This window comes from Erpetoichthys calabaricus, chromosome 5 (assembly GCF_900747795.2).
Source record: "Erpetoichthys calabaricus chromosome 5, fErpCal1.3, whole genome shotgun sequence".
Lineage (NCBI taxonomy): Eukaryota > Metazoa > Chordata > Cladistia > Polypteriformes > Polypteridae > Erpetoichthys > Erpetoichthys calabaricus.
Genome location: NC_041398.2, coordinates 249,426,523 through 249,440,112, shown reverse-complemented (window position 1 = coordinate 249,440,112; position 13,590 = coordinate 249,426,523). Strand labels below are relative to the sequence as shown.

General features: G+C 46.9%; 1 protein-coding gene across 1 annotated transcript in view; it reads left to right on the top strand.

Annotated features, from left to right (window-relative positions):
• LOC114652383 (probable E3 ubiquitin-protein ligase HERC4) overlaps positions 1-7,991 on the top strand; it is a 101,511-nt gene extending 93,520 nt beyond the window's left edge. The window contains exons 21-23 of the mRNA XM_028802755.2: positions 1,547-1,730; positions 1,819-1,921; positions 7,644-7,991. Of these exons, the coding sequence (XP_028658588.2) occupies positions 1,547-1,730; positions 1,819-1,921; positions 7,644-7,855 (499 nt within the window). The 3' untranslated portion in view covers positions 7,856-7,991. The remainder of the gene's footprint in view (positions 1-1,546; positions 1,731-1,818; positions 1,922-7,643) is intronic.
• The last annotated feature ends 5,599 nt before the right edge of the window (positions 7,992-13,590 follow it).

Genomic DNA, 13,590 nt, shown 5'->3' with positions numbered 1-13,590 from the left:
AAGGACTCTCAGACCATGAGAAAGAAAATTCTCTGGTCTGATGACACAATGATTGAACTGTTTGGTGTGAATGCCAGGCGTCACGTTTGGAGGAAACCTGGCACCGCTCATCACCAGGCCAATACCATCCCTACAGTGAAGCATGGTGGTGGCAGCATCATGCTGTGGGGACTGGGAGACTAGTCAGGATAAAGGGAAAGATGACTGCAGCAATGTACAGAGACATCCTGGATGAAAACCTGCTCCAGAGCGCTCTTGACCTCAGACTGGGGCGACGGTTCATCTTTTAGCAGGACAACGACCCTAAGCACACAGCCAAGATATCAAAAGAGTGGCTTCAGGACAACTCTGTGAATGTCCTTGAGTGGCCCAGCCAGAGCCCAGACTTGAATCCGATTGAACATCTCTGGAGAGATCTTAAAATGGCTGTGCACCGACGCTTCCCATCCAACCTGATGGAGCTTGAGAGGTGCTGCAAAGAGGAATGGGCCAAACTGGCCAAGGATAGGTGTGCCAAGCTTGTGGCATCATATTCAACAAGACTTGAGGCTGGAATTGCTGCCAAAGGGGCATCGACAAAGTATTGAGCAAAGGCTGTGAATACTTATGGACATGGGATTTGTCAGGTATTTTATTTTTAATAAATTTGCAAAAACTTCCAGTGAACTTTTTTCACGTTGTCATTATGGGGTGTTGTGTGCAGAATTCTAAGGCTGTAACATAACAAAATGAGGAAAAAGTGACGTGCTGTATATTTTATAATCCAGCTGGGTACAAAAACGGGAAACTTAGTATTATAGAAGAAAGGTTATGCCATAAATATAACATTTTTCTCTTAAGGGGTTATATAAAATAACAAGAAATACATGTATCATAGTGAATAATAAAATAACAGCGTCAGCTTTGAAGCAAAAGCTCAGAAGGATATGACCCTGCCCAGGATTGGTTCCCTGCCTTGTGCCCTGTGTTGGCTGGGATTGGCTCCAACAGACCCCCGTGACCCTGTGTTTGGAATCAGCGGGTTGGAAAATGGATGGATGGATGGATGGATGGATATGAGACTCCGACACACGGCAGGTGCACATTGGACCAGGGTGCAAATTCAACTCCTACAAATGTGACTTTCCATGCCCATCTGTCATCAGACATACGTATATACTAACTTCCCGGCCTATGTGTGCCACCCTGATGGCATCTTTGAAGCCAGTTATGCAGCAAATCTGCTCATTTTCAATATGATCTCTGAGTGGCAAATTCAGCGTCTGTCTCTCCATTGCACATTGTGTGACTTGAAGCTTCTTCACATCCGTAGACTCCGTCCCTTGCAGAAAATTGAGGCCTTCATGAAAATCAAGTTTTAATTACAAGATAGAATAATGTCACGAGCAGATTCCTCGGTAGACAGAATTCTGTGAATAATGAACGGTGCCAAAGTGGCACGCTGCCATTCCTGTGCAGTCACCTGGAATTGTGATCACCATGAAGGGCGCCATCAAGGGACAAAAAGTTTGATGGCCGCGTTTTTATCGAATATTTTGAATTTCAGGCAGGAGTTTGTCGACGCCTACGTAGACCACATACTTAACAAGTCGGTGAAGGACCCCTTTGATGAGTTCAAGAGGGGCTTTATAAAGGTCTGTGACCAAGACATCCTGGGGTTCTTTCAGCCTCAAGAGCTGATGGACTTAATGGTGGGAAACACGGACTACGATTGGGACGTTTTGGAGGAGGTGAGTACCTGGAGCTGAGGGGTGGTGGGGACCTCTGAGCTCCTTTCAGATCTCATTGTGATCTTCTTGTACTTTTTTTTTAATGCAGAATACGACTTACACAGGCGAATACCACAAGAAGCACCCCACCATCATGCTCTTCTGGAGTGTCTTTCATGAAATGAATCTCCATCAACGGAAAGCCTTCCTCTGTAAGTTTATCCTTCCACTTTCAGGTTTTCTTTATTCCGTTAGAAGGTCGCGGCAGAGTCTGTCTCTGGCAGCAGCGGACATAAATCGGGATCTCAGCTGCCTATCACAGGACTTACTTGCACTCTCCGGAGCCATTTTATGCACCCACCTTTGTTCAGTTTGGGGTACAAGTCTATCCTGACATGAAGCAAACCTGAATGAGACACCCGGGCACGGCTACATACACACTCAGCCACCCTCATACGCAGTGTGGTCAACAGGGGGCAGCACAGAGCCTCAAACCCCAAACACGAATACACAGACAAGTCCTGGGCTCAGAACAAAGGGATTTATTTTAAAGTGATACCTTCATGTAACTCTTCTCTTCTCTGCACTGCGCTGTCCTGTCTGTCTCCTCTCCTGACTCACACCCAGCAGTACTTCCAGTGTCCCCAAATTGTGTCCAGGTTTGTTTGAAGTCCAACAAAGTAGGGCTCTCCAGTTCCTTTAGTGCCCCCTAGCAGCACCCACAGAACCCAACAGGGCTGACCCAAACAACTACAATTCCCATGATGCCCTTGGGTGTCTGCAGTGATACCGTAGCCCAGGGACACTGCCCCCAGCATGTGTGAGACAGTGACTGGAATATGTTGCTTTCCCCTGTCCTTCTGTGACACTGGCGTCCCAGCTGGGTAACGATCCCAGATCAGCTCGGTGCCATCTCTCACAGCAGGTTCTTGATAACCGGTTCACTTCGATGGCAGCAGAGTGGGCCCCTCGTGTCCTGAAGCAGAATATGACATCAATTACACCAACGAGCTGGTGGTACCCCGCTCTGTGGATGATTCATTCAAGCATTTCAAGGTCACTTCGTTGTAATGAAAGTATCTGCTGAATGGACTCGTGTCATATGAGGAAATTGTCGGAACCATCAAAATACTTTGTTGTAATACCCTCTCACCTCAGTCTGTCTCCTCTCTCTGCGCCACTGCAAAGCCCCTGCCGCCAAGCGTTCTGAAAAGTCTGAGTGAGTCTCTGTTGCTGTTCTCTCGCGGCCTGGTAGTCAGCCACAGACCCCTGCCTTAGATGACCACAATTAGATTGATAGTCCTGTTTGCTTAGGATGTATGTGACAGTATGTGCTTTACTGTATTTTAGTAGGATGGCACTGCTGCCGCAAAGATCTGGTGCTCTGCATTCAGATCCTATAACTGTTCACATACAGTGGGTACGGAAAGTATTCAGACCCCCTTCAATTTTTCACTCTGTCATATTGCAGCCATTTGCTAAAATCATTTAAATTAATTTTTTTCCTCATTAATGTACACACAGCACCCCATATTGACAGACAAAAAAAAGAATTTTTGAAATTGTTGCAGATTTATTAAAAAAGAAAAACTGAAATATCACATGGTCCTAAGTATTCAGACCCTTTGCTCAGTATTTAGTAAAAGCACCCTTTTGAGCTAATACAGCCAGGAGTCAACAAGTTTTTCACACCTGGATTTGGGGATCCTCTGCCATTCCTCCTTGCAGATCCTCTCCAGTTCTGTCAGGTTGGATGGTAAACGTTGGTGGACAGCCATTTTTAGGTCTCTCCAGAGATGTTCAATTGGGTTTAAATCAGGGCTCTGGCTGGGCCATTCAAGAACAGTCACAGAGTTGTTGTGAAGCCACTCCTTCGTTATTTTAGCTGTGTGCTTAGGGTCATTGTCTTGTTGGAAGGTAAACCTTTGGCCCAGTCTGAGGTCCTTAGCACTCTGGAGAAGGTTTTTGTCCAGGATATCCCTGTACTTGGCCACATTCATCTTTCCCTCGATTGCAACCAGTCATCCTGTCCCTGCAGCTGAAAAACACCCCCACAGCATGATGCTGCCACCGCCATGCTTCACTGTGGGGACTGAATTGGACAAGTGATGAGCAGTGCCTGGTTGTCTCCACACATACCGCTTAGAATTAAGGCCAAAAAGTTCTATCTTGGTCTCATCAGACCAGAGAATCTTATTTCTCACCATCTCAGAGTCCTTCAGGTGTCTTTTAACAAACTCCATGCGGGCTGTCATGTGTCTTGCACTGAGGAGAGGCTTCAGACAGGCCACTTTGCCATAAAGCCCCGACTGGTGGAGGGCTGCAGTGATGGTTGACTTTCTACAACTTTCTCCCATCTCCTCACTACATCTCTGGAGATCAGCCAAAGTGATCTTTGGGTTCTTCTTTACCTCTCTCACCAAGGCTCTTCTCCCCCGGTAGCTCAGCTTGGCCGGACGGCCAGCTCTAGGAAGGGTTCTGGTCGTCCCAAATGTCTTCCATTTAAGGATTATGGGGGCCACTGTGCTCTTGGGAACCTTAAGTGCAGCAGAAAATTTTTTGTAACCTTGGCCAGATCTGTGCCTTGCCACAATTCTGTCTCTGAGCTCTTCAGGCAGTTCCTTTGACCTCATGATTCTCATTTGCTCTGACATGCATTGTGAGCTGTAAGGTCTTATATAGACAGGTGTGTGGCTTTCCTAATCAATCCAATCAGTATAATCAAACACAGCTGGACTCAAATGAAGGTGATCTCAAGGATGATCAGAAGAAATGGAAAGCACCAGAGTTAAATATATGAGTGTCACAGCAAAGGGTCTGAATACTTAGGACCATGTGATATTTCAGTTTTTCTTTTTTTAATAAATCTGCAACAATTTCAAAAATTCTTTTTTTTGTCTGTCAATATGTGGTGCTGTGTGTACATTAATGAGGGAAAAAATTAATTTAAATGATTTTAGCAAATGGCTGCAATATAACAAAGAGTGAAAAATTGAAGGGGGTCTGAATACTTTCCGTACCCACTGTATCACTCACTCATCAGCATACATTAAATAGGATCTGAGTGGTGTGAAATTAAAAGCCCCGACACACACAAAAAGCAGACACCCACGTATTGTATTGTCCCAGGCTGCAAATGAGTTTTGACGACGCACTCGTGTGATTGGTTTCGAGTCCTGAGTCGAACAGATTCGATTAGAAAAGATGGCGGCTTTATAAGCTGAAAGACGGAAGTGATGTCATCGAGAGCTAAAACCGGAAGTGATGTCGTCCTTGGCGCCGGGACCGGAAGTGACGCCATTGGTGGGGCGTCTGCTAGGTTTTCCCGTATCTGGCCTGCAGAGATAACAGAAGTGGGGTTAGTGAACACTGCCACCCCCTGGCCTGGCGGGTAATTACCTTGACTTGATCCATTCAGCTTCCTCCTATTTGCACGTGTGTGACAGCGGCTTTACAGGTCTTTTTAAATTAATGGAAGGCGCTATACAAATTAAATGTATTTATTATTAGTAGTAGTAGTAAAAGTAATAATAATAATATTTGAGTTATTGGATGTACAAGCTGGGTCAATTTACTGTCGGTAGCAGTGTGATATAGCAATACCCCCCACCCGGCATGTCCTTCACATGTTGCTTATAGCACATAAGTAACAAAGTACCTGATGATAGGAGTGTCTGGAACTGACCAGGGTAGAAAATGAAGGAGAAGGCCCACCTGATAAGCAGCCATGCCACCCGCACTTCAGGACAGGCCCTCCATCTGAAGCTGATCACGTTTAGGTAGAATGCCTAGAGGGGGCTGGGTGGTCTCGTGGCCCCCTGCAGATTTGTTTTTTTTTTTTTCCAGCCGTCTGGAGTTTTTTTTTTGTTTTTTCTGTCCTCCCTGGCCATCGGACCTTACTTTTATTCTACGTTAATTACTATTCCCTAATTTTAATTCTTATTTATTTTGTCTTTTTTTCTCTTTCTTCATCATGTAAAGCACTTTGAGCTCATCATTTGCATGAAAATGTGCGACAGAAAGAAATGTTGTTGTTGTTGTTCAGGCCCGGCCAGTACTTGGATGGCAGAGGAAAAGCTTGGATTGCTGCTGGAGGAGGTGTTGGTGAGGCCAGCAGGGGGCGCTGACCCCCAAAATGGAAGCAAAGCTTGCTTGCAGTGCCAGGAGGACAGCCTGACCGCCAGCCAGGAGAAGTTGACCCACAGATACCACAGATCACTGCAGCCTTCTCTACACTCCGCTGGTTCGCCACCTGTGCCATCTCAGTGAAACTGTGGTCTGAATGTGGATCCCGGTGCGGTGACGGGGACACTGTGCTGTCAATATGGCACCGTCCTTTAGATGAGTCATAAAACACCCTGACTCTTTGTGCCTCAGTAAAGATCCCTGGGCGTCCTTCATGAAGATCAGGGTGTATCCTGATGCCCAGTCTAAATTGCCCCCTAATCATCCCATGTCCCTGATTGGCTGTCTCTCTCACCACTTCACCACCAAACAGCTCATGTGCACAACAATGGCTGCCATTGCACCATCCAGGTGGGTGCTTCACGGTAATGGTGGTGGTAGTGGCTCCCCTCTCACTACGTAAAGCGCTCTGAGTGGTGAGAAAAGCACAATGTAAATGTAATGAATTATTATTAGTAGTAGTATTATTATAAGAGTGTGTAGCATGCAAAACAAATGCCATATACAGTAGGTCCTCAGTTGGCTTCTTCCCTAAATACACAACAAATTCTAGTGACTCCAAAGTGCTGGTCTTACTGTAGAGACAGAGCTTCAAAGAAAAAGCCATATCTGAAACTGGCAAATGAAAAGAAAAGATTACAATGGACAAACGAACAAAGACATCGGCAATGTCAACAAATATGGACCTCGCCTTGAGCAGCGTATTTGAGATCCTGGAGTCGCTCTTTCATGATACTTCTGATGGATCGGCATCTTGTTTGGGATGGGCTTTGTTGCCTTGCTCAGTCTGGGTGGTCAGAGGCAAGGCGTTCCAGGAGGTGGGCACGCCATGCCAACATGGATGGACTGACATCCCTTCAGGTATTCGACAGAAGACCTCTGCCTGACCGGGAGGCCAGGTGGTAGGTAAACTTGAGGAAACGGCCTTTCAAGATGGCATGTGCCCCCAGTGCACATTCCTGGTCTGGTGTACCCACACACATGCATATGCAGGGAGTACTGGGAATTGTAGTCCCATGGGACAGCCATACTGGGTTTTCCACCAGGAAGGGCTTCTACCTGACCCAGAAGTGTTTCCTCCATGCAGAATCCTGACATCAGAAGCCCTGCATAAATGGAGCCGCCTCACATGGTGTCGGGAGTTCGATGGAAGAAGACAAAACTTAACCTGCAGGCGGATTTGTAACTGTGCTTGTGCTCTTTGAAGGAAGGAGCAGAACACACTGCTGACAAATCCCAGAATCAACTGGGAATAACACAGAGGGTCTGCCTCCTCCATTCTGCACAGCGCTCACAGTCCCAGTGTACAGGCCGGCCATGATATCCAGCAACTTTGGGGGGATCCCACGAACCCTCAGGATGTCCCACAGGGCAACTTAATCAACTGAGGAGATGTTTGTGTGAATAAAACCTGAGACTGTAGTTGGTGCAACTGTGGCGGAGGTTTGGCCCCCTAGTGGCCACAGCTGGTATTTCTGGGGGCGCCCAGGCCTTGGACTGCTAGTTTAGCGGCCTGCGTGTAGCGCATCACCTCAAGGCGCTTTATTAAGCAGAGTTCAATTCAAAATACAAAAACCATTCAGTTATCCAGACCTTAAAGGGTCTCACCAGCAGCAGGCGTTGAAATTCAAACTGCTGGAGCTTTGCGATGCAGGAGAGCTTTTGAAGTCCACGATTAAAACTTTCTTGTTCTTGCCAGCGGCCACGTCCTCAGCGTGTTCCCCAATTAACCCTTTGCTCTCTTTTCAGTGTTCTTGACAGGAAGTGACCGGATCCCCATGGCCGGAATGGCCTGCATTAAGATGACCATCCTGTCATCGCCTCACTTGACTGAGGACCACTACCCCGAGGCCAGCACCTGCTTCCTCCAGTTAATGCTGCCCAGGTACTCCACTAAAGAGAGACTTCAGGAGAAGCTGCTGCACGCCATACAGCTCAATAAAGGCTTTGGGCGGACATGAGTGCCTCTTCCTCCTGTGGGCCGAGTGCTTGAGCGTTGAAGGACGGGCCAAGTGGCTCCATGAAACTGTAGCCCGTCTGATGTAACTTCATATTTATTGATGTCAAAGATGTTGAATAAATCAATTCAGTTCTCACCGTGCTCACCTGAGTGAGGTGACTGGGCCATGGCGGGTGTCTTCTTGGTTGGATGGGCACAGCCTCAGGTCGCTGTGTCTCTGTCTGTGGTTGCTGCCTTAATGGAAATAAAATGAAGTAATGAGAAAAGGGAAGTGGGAGCTGCTCAGGACTGGCCTGTCCCCATCAATGTGGATTGATTGGCCTTTGAACTTTGACATGTCATAGTGAGTCACTGCCACTTCAGGCACGGTGGCCTTTGTTCATTGTGGTGAACCGACAGAAATGTCTTGACTTCAGACACACTTTAATGCTGGCAGAGGGGGGACTGGAAAAGAGTGAATGAGCAATGGTGGGTGAAGAAGTGAGTACCTTACAATTAAACCTGAAACGGGCCATCCAGTCATTGAAATACCAACTTAATTTGTCCTTGGAGATAAGGGACGTTATTCTGACGAATGTGACTTAGAAACAGAAACGATTCACCGGTCTAATGAATGAAACATTCTGACCTGGGAATGCTGATGACTTTATCAGGTCGGGTCAAGTTGGGGAGCAGGCACTGGTACAACATGTTGCTGCACCCACCACATGACAAAAAAGCTTGGGATCCTGGTTAACAACCCCCCCAGGTAGACCCGCGGTCCAGTCCCACCTCCCAGAAATGACCCCCTATCTGCTGCAGCCAGGTGTTATGTGGGCAGATCACCCTCGGGGAATCGCGCCACATGGCCGTAGTGCCGTAACTGACGCTCCCTCACAATGAAGGTCATGTGCCTCACGTGGGACTCCATGAGCAACACAAAGTTAAACCAGCGGCACCCAAGGATTCTCCAAAGAGACACCAAAGGAGTTGAGTCTTCATCTCAGATCACTTGATAGCATCCATGCCTCACAAACAGGAAACACCAGGACTCTAAAGACTTGGAGCTTCATCCTTTTGCATAGATATCGGGAGCACCACACACCCCTTTCCAGTGACCTCATGACCCCCCATGCTCTCCCAATCCATCTACTGACTTCATAGGAAGAGTCACCAGAGTCACATGAATGTCACAGCCCAGGTCAGTAAGCCTCTCGATGATGAGGTCGACACTCTCTCCACAGACAGACACACTGCTGATGGCCGTGCCCAAGAGGTCATTAAAGGCCTAAATCTTTGATTTTTATCAGGACCCTCGCAAGCCCAGACACTCAGACCCCTCACTCAGTCTCTCAAGACCCCTGATCAGAGCCTCCATTAAAGATCACAGCATCGTCAGCAAAGTCAAGATTCGTGAATCTCTCTTCACCAACAGATGCCCCACGACCCCCCAACACCCAGTCCATACAAGCATTGAACAGAGTAGGAGCAGAACACACTGCTGACGAATCCCAGAATCAACTGGGAAAAACACAGAGGGTCTGCCTCCTCCAGTCTGCACAGCACTCACAGTCCCAGTGTACAGGCCGGCCATGATATCCAGCAACTTTGGGGGCATCCCACGAACCCTCAGGATGTCCCACAGGGCAACTTAATCAACTGAGGCGAATGCTTTACAAAAATTGGCAAAGGCTCAAAAGAAACTGCCAATATTCACGTTTGTGCTCCCTGAGAACCCTCAGTGCCAGGATGCGGTCAATGGTCGACTTCTTAGGCGTAAAACCAGACTGGTAGGTGACCAAGTGATCACGAATCCTATTGAGGACGACCCTAGCAAAGACCTTACCTGGCACCGAGAGCAGCGTTACCCCCTGTAGTTGCTGCAATCCAGGTGATCACCCTTCTCTTTCCAGATAGGGATGACAAGTCCCGTTTTCCAGTCAGTTGGGATGATGCCAGTCTCCAAAATGGAAGCAAAGCTTGCTTGCAGTGTCAGGAGGACAGCCTGATCACAAGCCAGGAGAAGCTGACCCACGGATACCACAGATCGTTGCAGCCTTCTCTACACTTTGCTGGTTCGCCACCTGTGCCATCTCAGTGAGACTGGGGGGGGGGGGTTCACAGCTAATTGGAGGATCATCCTCAAGAACTGATGAGTTTAACCAGTATAATAAAATAGGCAGTAGACAGAAAACGGTGTGGGCAGTCCAAATGAAAAAACGAGCTATAAATATGGTGGAAGACAGGAAAAGGTGGAGTCAGGGATGCCAGAACAGGAATTCTGGGTACTGGAAGTGACATCATCACATGGGTCCGGGAATGATGTCATCAGTGGGTGGACCGGTAATGACGTCACTGAGGGGCTTGGTCTTCAGTTGTTCTGCAGAGGAACGAAAGGAGAAAGAGATAGATAGATAGATAGATAGATAGATAGATAGATAGATAGATAGATAGATAGATAGATAGATAGATAGATAGATAGATACTTTATTAATCCCAAGGGGAAATTCAGAAAGGATCAGATGACAGCGCCAACCGCTGGTTCGGCTAAGAAACTACACAATTTAAGCCTGTAAAACATCTGCCATGCACACGTGTGTGACACGCCAGGAGGACATCACAACAGCACGCTGGATCTATGGACACAACATGGTGGACCTGCTCTGTTTTAACACCAATGCCTTCAAATGAAATCCCGTGGCACAAGCGGGCAGATCTGAGCACGTCTCAGTGCCACCTACAGGCCTGTGATGGTCAGCGGGAGCGCTCTTATTCCAGCCAGAGGTTCGTTTGTGTGTTTGTTTGTTGTAAAATGTATTTAAACAGTTGGGTCCGTAAGTATTTGGACAGGGACACCATTTTGATCATATTGGCTCTGTGTGCCACCACAATGGATTTGAAACGAAGCAATCAAGATGTGAGTGAAGTGCAGACTTGCAGCTTTCATTATAGGGGTGTCATGTAAATATCATAGCAGCCATTTAGGAATGACAGCCATTTTTATACATGCCCCCCCCCCCCCATTTCCAAGGGCTCAAAAGTATTTGGACACACTAACATAATCATGAATATAATGATCAATGTCGATATTTGGTGGAAAGTCCTTTGCAGTCAATGACTGCCTGAAGTCTGAACCTCCTAGTGCTGCTTTGCCAGACCTTTACTGCCCACTGTCTTCAGGTGCCACTCATTCGTTGGACTTTCCACCTTCAGTTTTGTCTTCAGCAAGTCAAATGCGTGTCCAGTTGGGTTGAGGTCAGTTGATTGACTTGGCCATTGAAGAATCTTCCACTAATTTGAGTTGTAAAGCATTTGGTTTGCTGTCCCGGTATGTGCTGGCTCATCGTCCATCTTGTGATAAACGGCCGACACACCCAGGACGCTAGATGGCATCTCCCCTGTAGCATAGAGGTGCCCCGGATTCCCACAGGGCATCGTGGGAGATGGAGTTCGGCTTCTCAGCCCTGCTGGGTGCCGTGGGTGCCATTGGGTGATGCTGCAGGGAGACGCGGGGATTTTTATTTTCCCTGTAGCCCGGAAGTACTCCCAAGTCACGGGGACGGACGAACAGGAGTAAAAAAAAATATAAGTCTTCATCTGACCCGGAAGTGATATTGAATCACATGGACAGAAGGACAGGAGCACTTCTGGGTCAAGGACTACATAAAGGACTATGGGAGACCCAGCAAGTTGAGCTGGAGTCTGGAGGGAGTGTGACGGAGCTGCTGGGAGAGGAGGATCGTATTATTGGGATTTATTCATTATTTGTGTATTGTGGGGGATGTGGTGCTTTAGAGGCGCCATATTGAAGAAAATTAAATTACTTCTTGGTGCTTTTAATCCTGTGTCTGCATCTGTCTGTTGGGTTTCATGGGGCAACAGCGCCCTCAAGTGTCCACACATTGACAATCTGTACCGTGAATCGTCGTCCTGTCAGTTTTGCAGCACTTGTCTGAATCTGAGCAGACAGTTTAGCATTTGGGACTTCTGCCAGCAGTCAAATCATCAATGAACACCAGTGACCGACTTCCATTGGCAGCCATGCATGATCAGGCCATAAACACGACCTCCATGTCTCGCAGATGATGTGCTATTCATCGCATCATGAGCCATTTCATCCTCTTCTCCATCCTCTTCTCTTTCCATCATTCTGGTACATATTCATCTTAGTTTCATTTGTCCAAAGAAGTTTGGACAGCTTCTTTAAAAATGTTTTCTGGCAAAGTCTAATCTTTCCTTCCTATGCACCTTGTGGTGAACCCTATGGGTCTTCTCTTGATTGAAGACTGTTGCCGTGACAGGTCTACCTCCCGGATGGTGGTCTTGGTTTGGCTAAATGTCCTGAAGGGGTGGTTCTTCACCAATTCTGTGATCATCCTGCACAGTTGTCTTCTGGTGTTGCTGAGCTCCCCTTCTGTGTGCTTCCTTCTCTTTAAGAATCTACCAAACAGTTGATTTGCCCACTCATGGTGTCTCTGCTGTCTCTCTAAAGCTGGGGTGTCGAACTCCATGCCTGGAGGGCCGCAGTGGCTGCAGATTTTCATTCTCACCATCTTCTCAATTAGTGAGCCATTTTGGCTGCTGATTAACTTGCTGGGCCTTTGTTGTAATTGACGTGACTCAGACCCTTTAGTTCTGGGGTGTTGAACTCCGGTCCTGGAGGGCCGCAGTGGCTACAGGTTTTCATTCTAACCATCTTCTTCATTAGTGACCAGTTTTTGCTGCTAATTAACTTCTTTTGCCTTTGTTTTAATTAACTTGACTCAGACCCCTTACTTCTTTCTTTTTCCTTAATGAGGAGCCAAACAATAATGAGACACAAAACAAGCTGCCACATCACGCGCTAACTACACTATTTGAGCATAAAGAATGTTGAAGGTCTCCATAAGGCTCATCTCTCAGGTCACCAAAACATCTTGACGGTGTTCTTAGAAAAAAAAGAAAATCAACAGTTTTGGAAATGTCTGCTGTGGCAGAATAAGAGCAACAACAAGCCGTGGAATTAAGTAACAGGTTTAAATAACAGCAAGAATTGGCTTCTCATTAAGGAAGTGGTTGGAGTGAAATTGGCAGGAGTTTGAAGCCCCAGTTTAGCTGCTCATCTGTTGGCTCGTTTCACGTCTCATTTCTGTTTGGCTGCCATTTAATGAAGAAGTGAATCAATTCAGAGGACCGAATCCTTAAAAACAGGGCTATGAAAATGAAGGGAAAACAAGTTACTTAGCAGTGGAAACTGATCACTGATTAGGAAAAGGGTGAGAGTGAAAACCAGCAGCCACTGTGGCCTTCCAGGCCCGGAGTTCGACACCCTAAAGGGTTAGTTTGGTTTTCTCAGCCTAATGATGGCCTGTTTTTACTTTCATGAGATTTCATATTGAGAGTTCACAGTGACAGTGACACTCAACTGCAGACCTTCTACCTGCTTAACAGTTAATGACACAATGAGGCACCTGCTGACACCTGGCTATGGAACAGCTGCTCAGTCAAATGTCCAAATACTTTTGAGCTCCTGTAAATGGGGGGCTATGCTGAACAATTTTCTAAACTGCTCAAATTTCTGTTAAACCCTTTGAATAAATGCTGAAAGCCTTTGTGGTGGCATACAGAGCCATAATGCTGAACATTGTGTCACTCTCCAAATATTACTGGACCTGACTGTTTACACTGTCGTGGTTGAGGGAAGAAGGGTCATTAAAAACTGAAACAGTTTGGGGTACCAACACGGCCCTCCCCGTTTACTAACAAGTCCAAAAACAA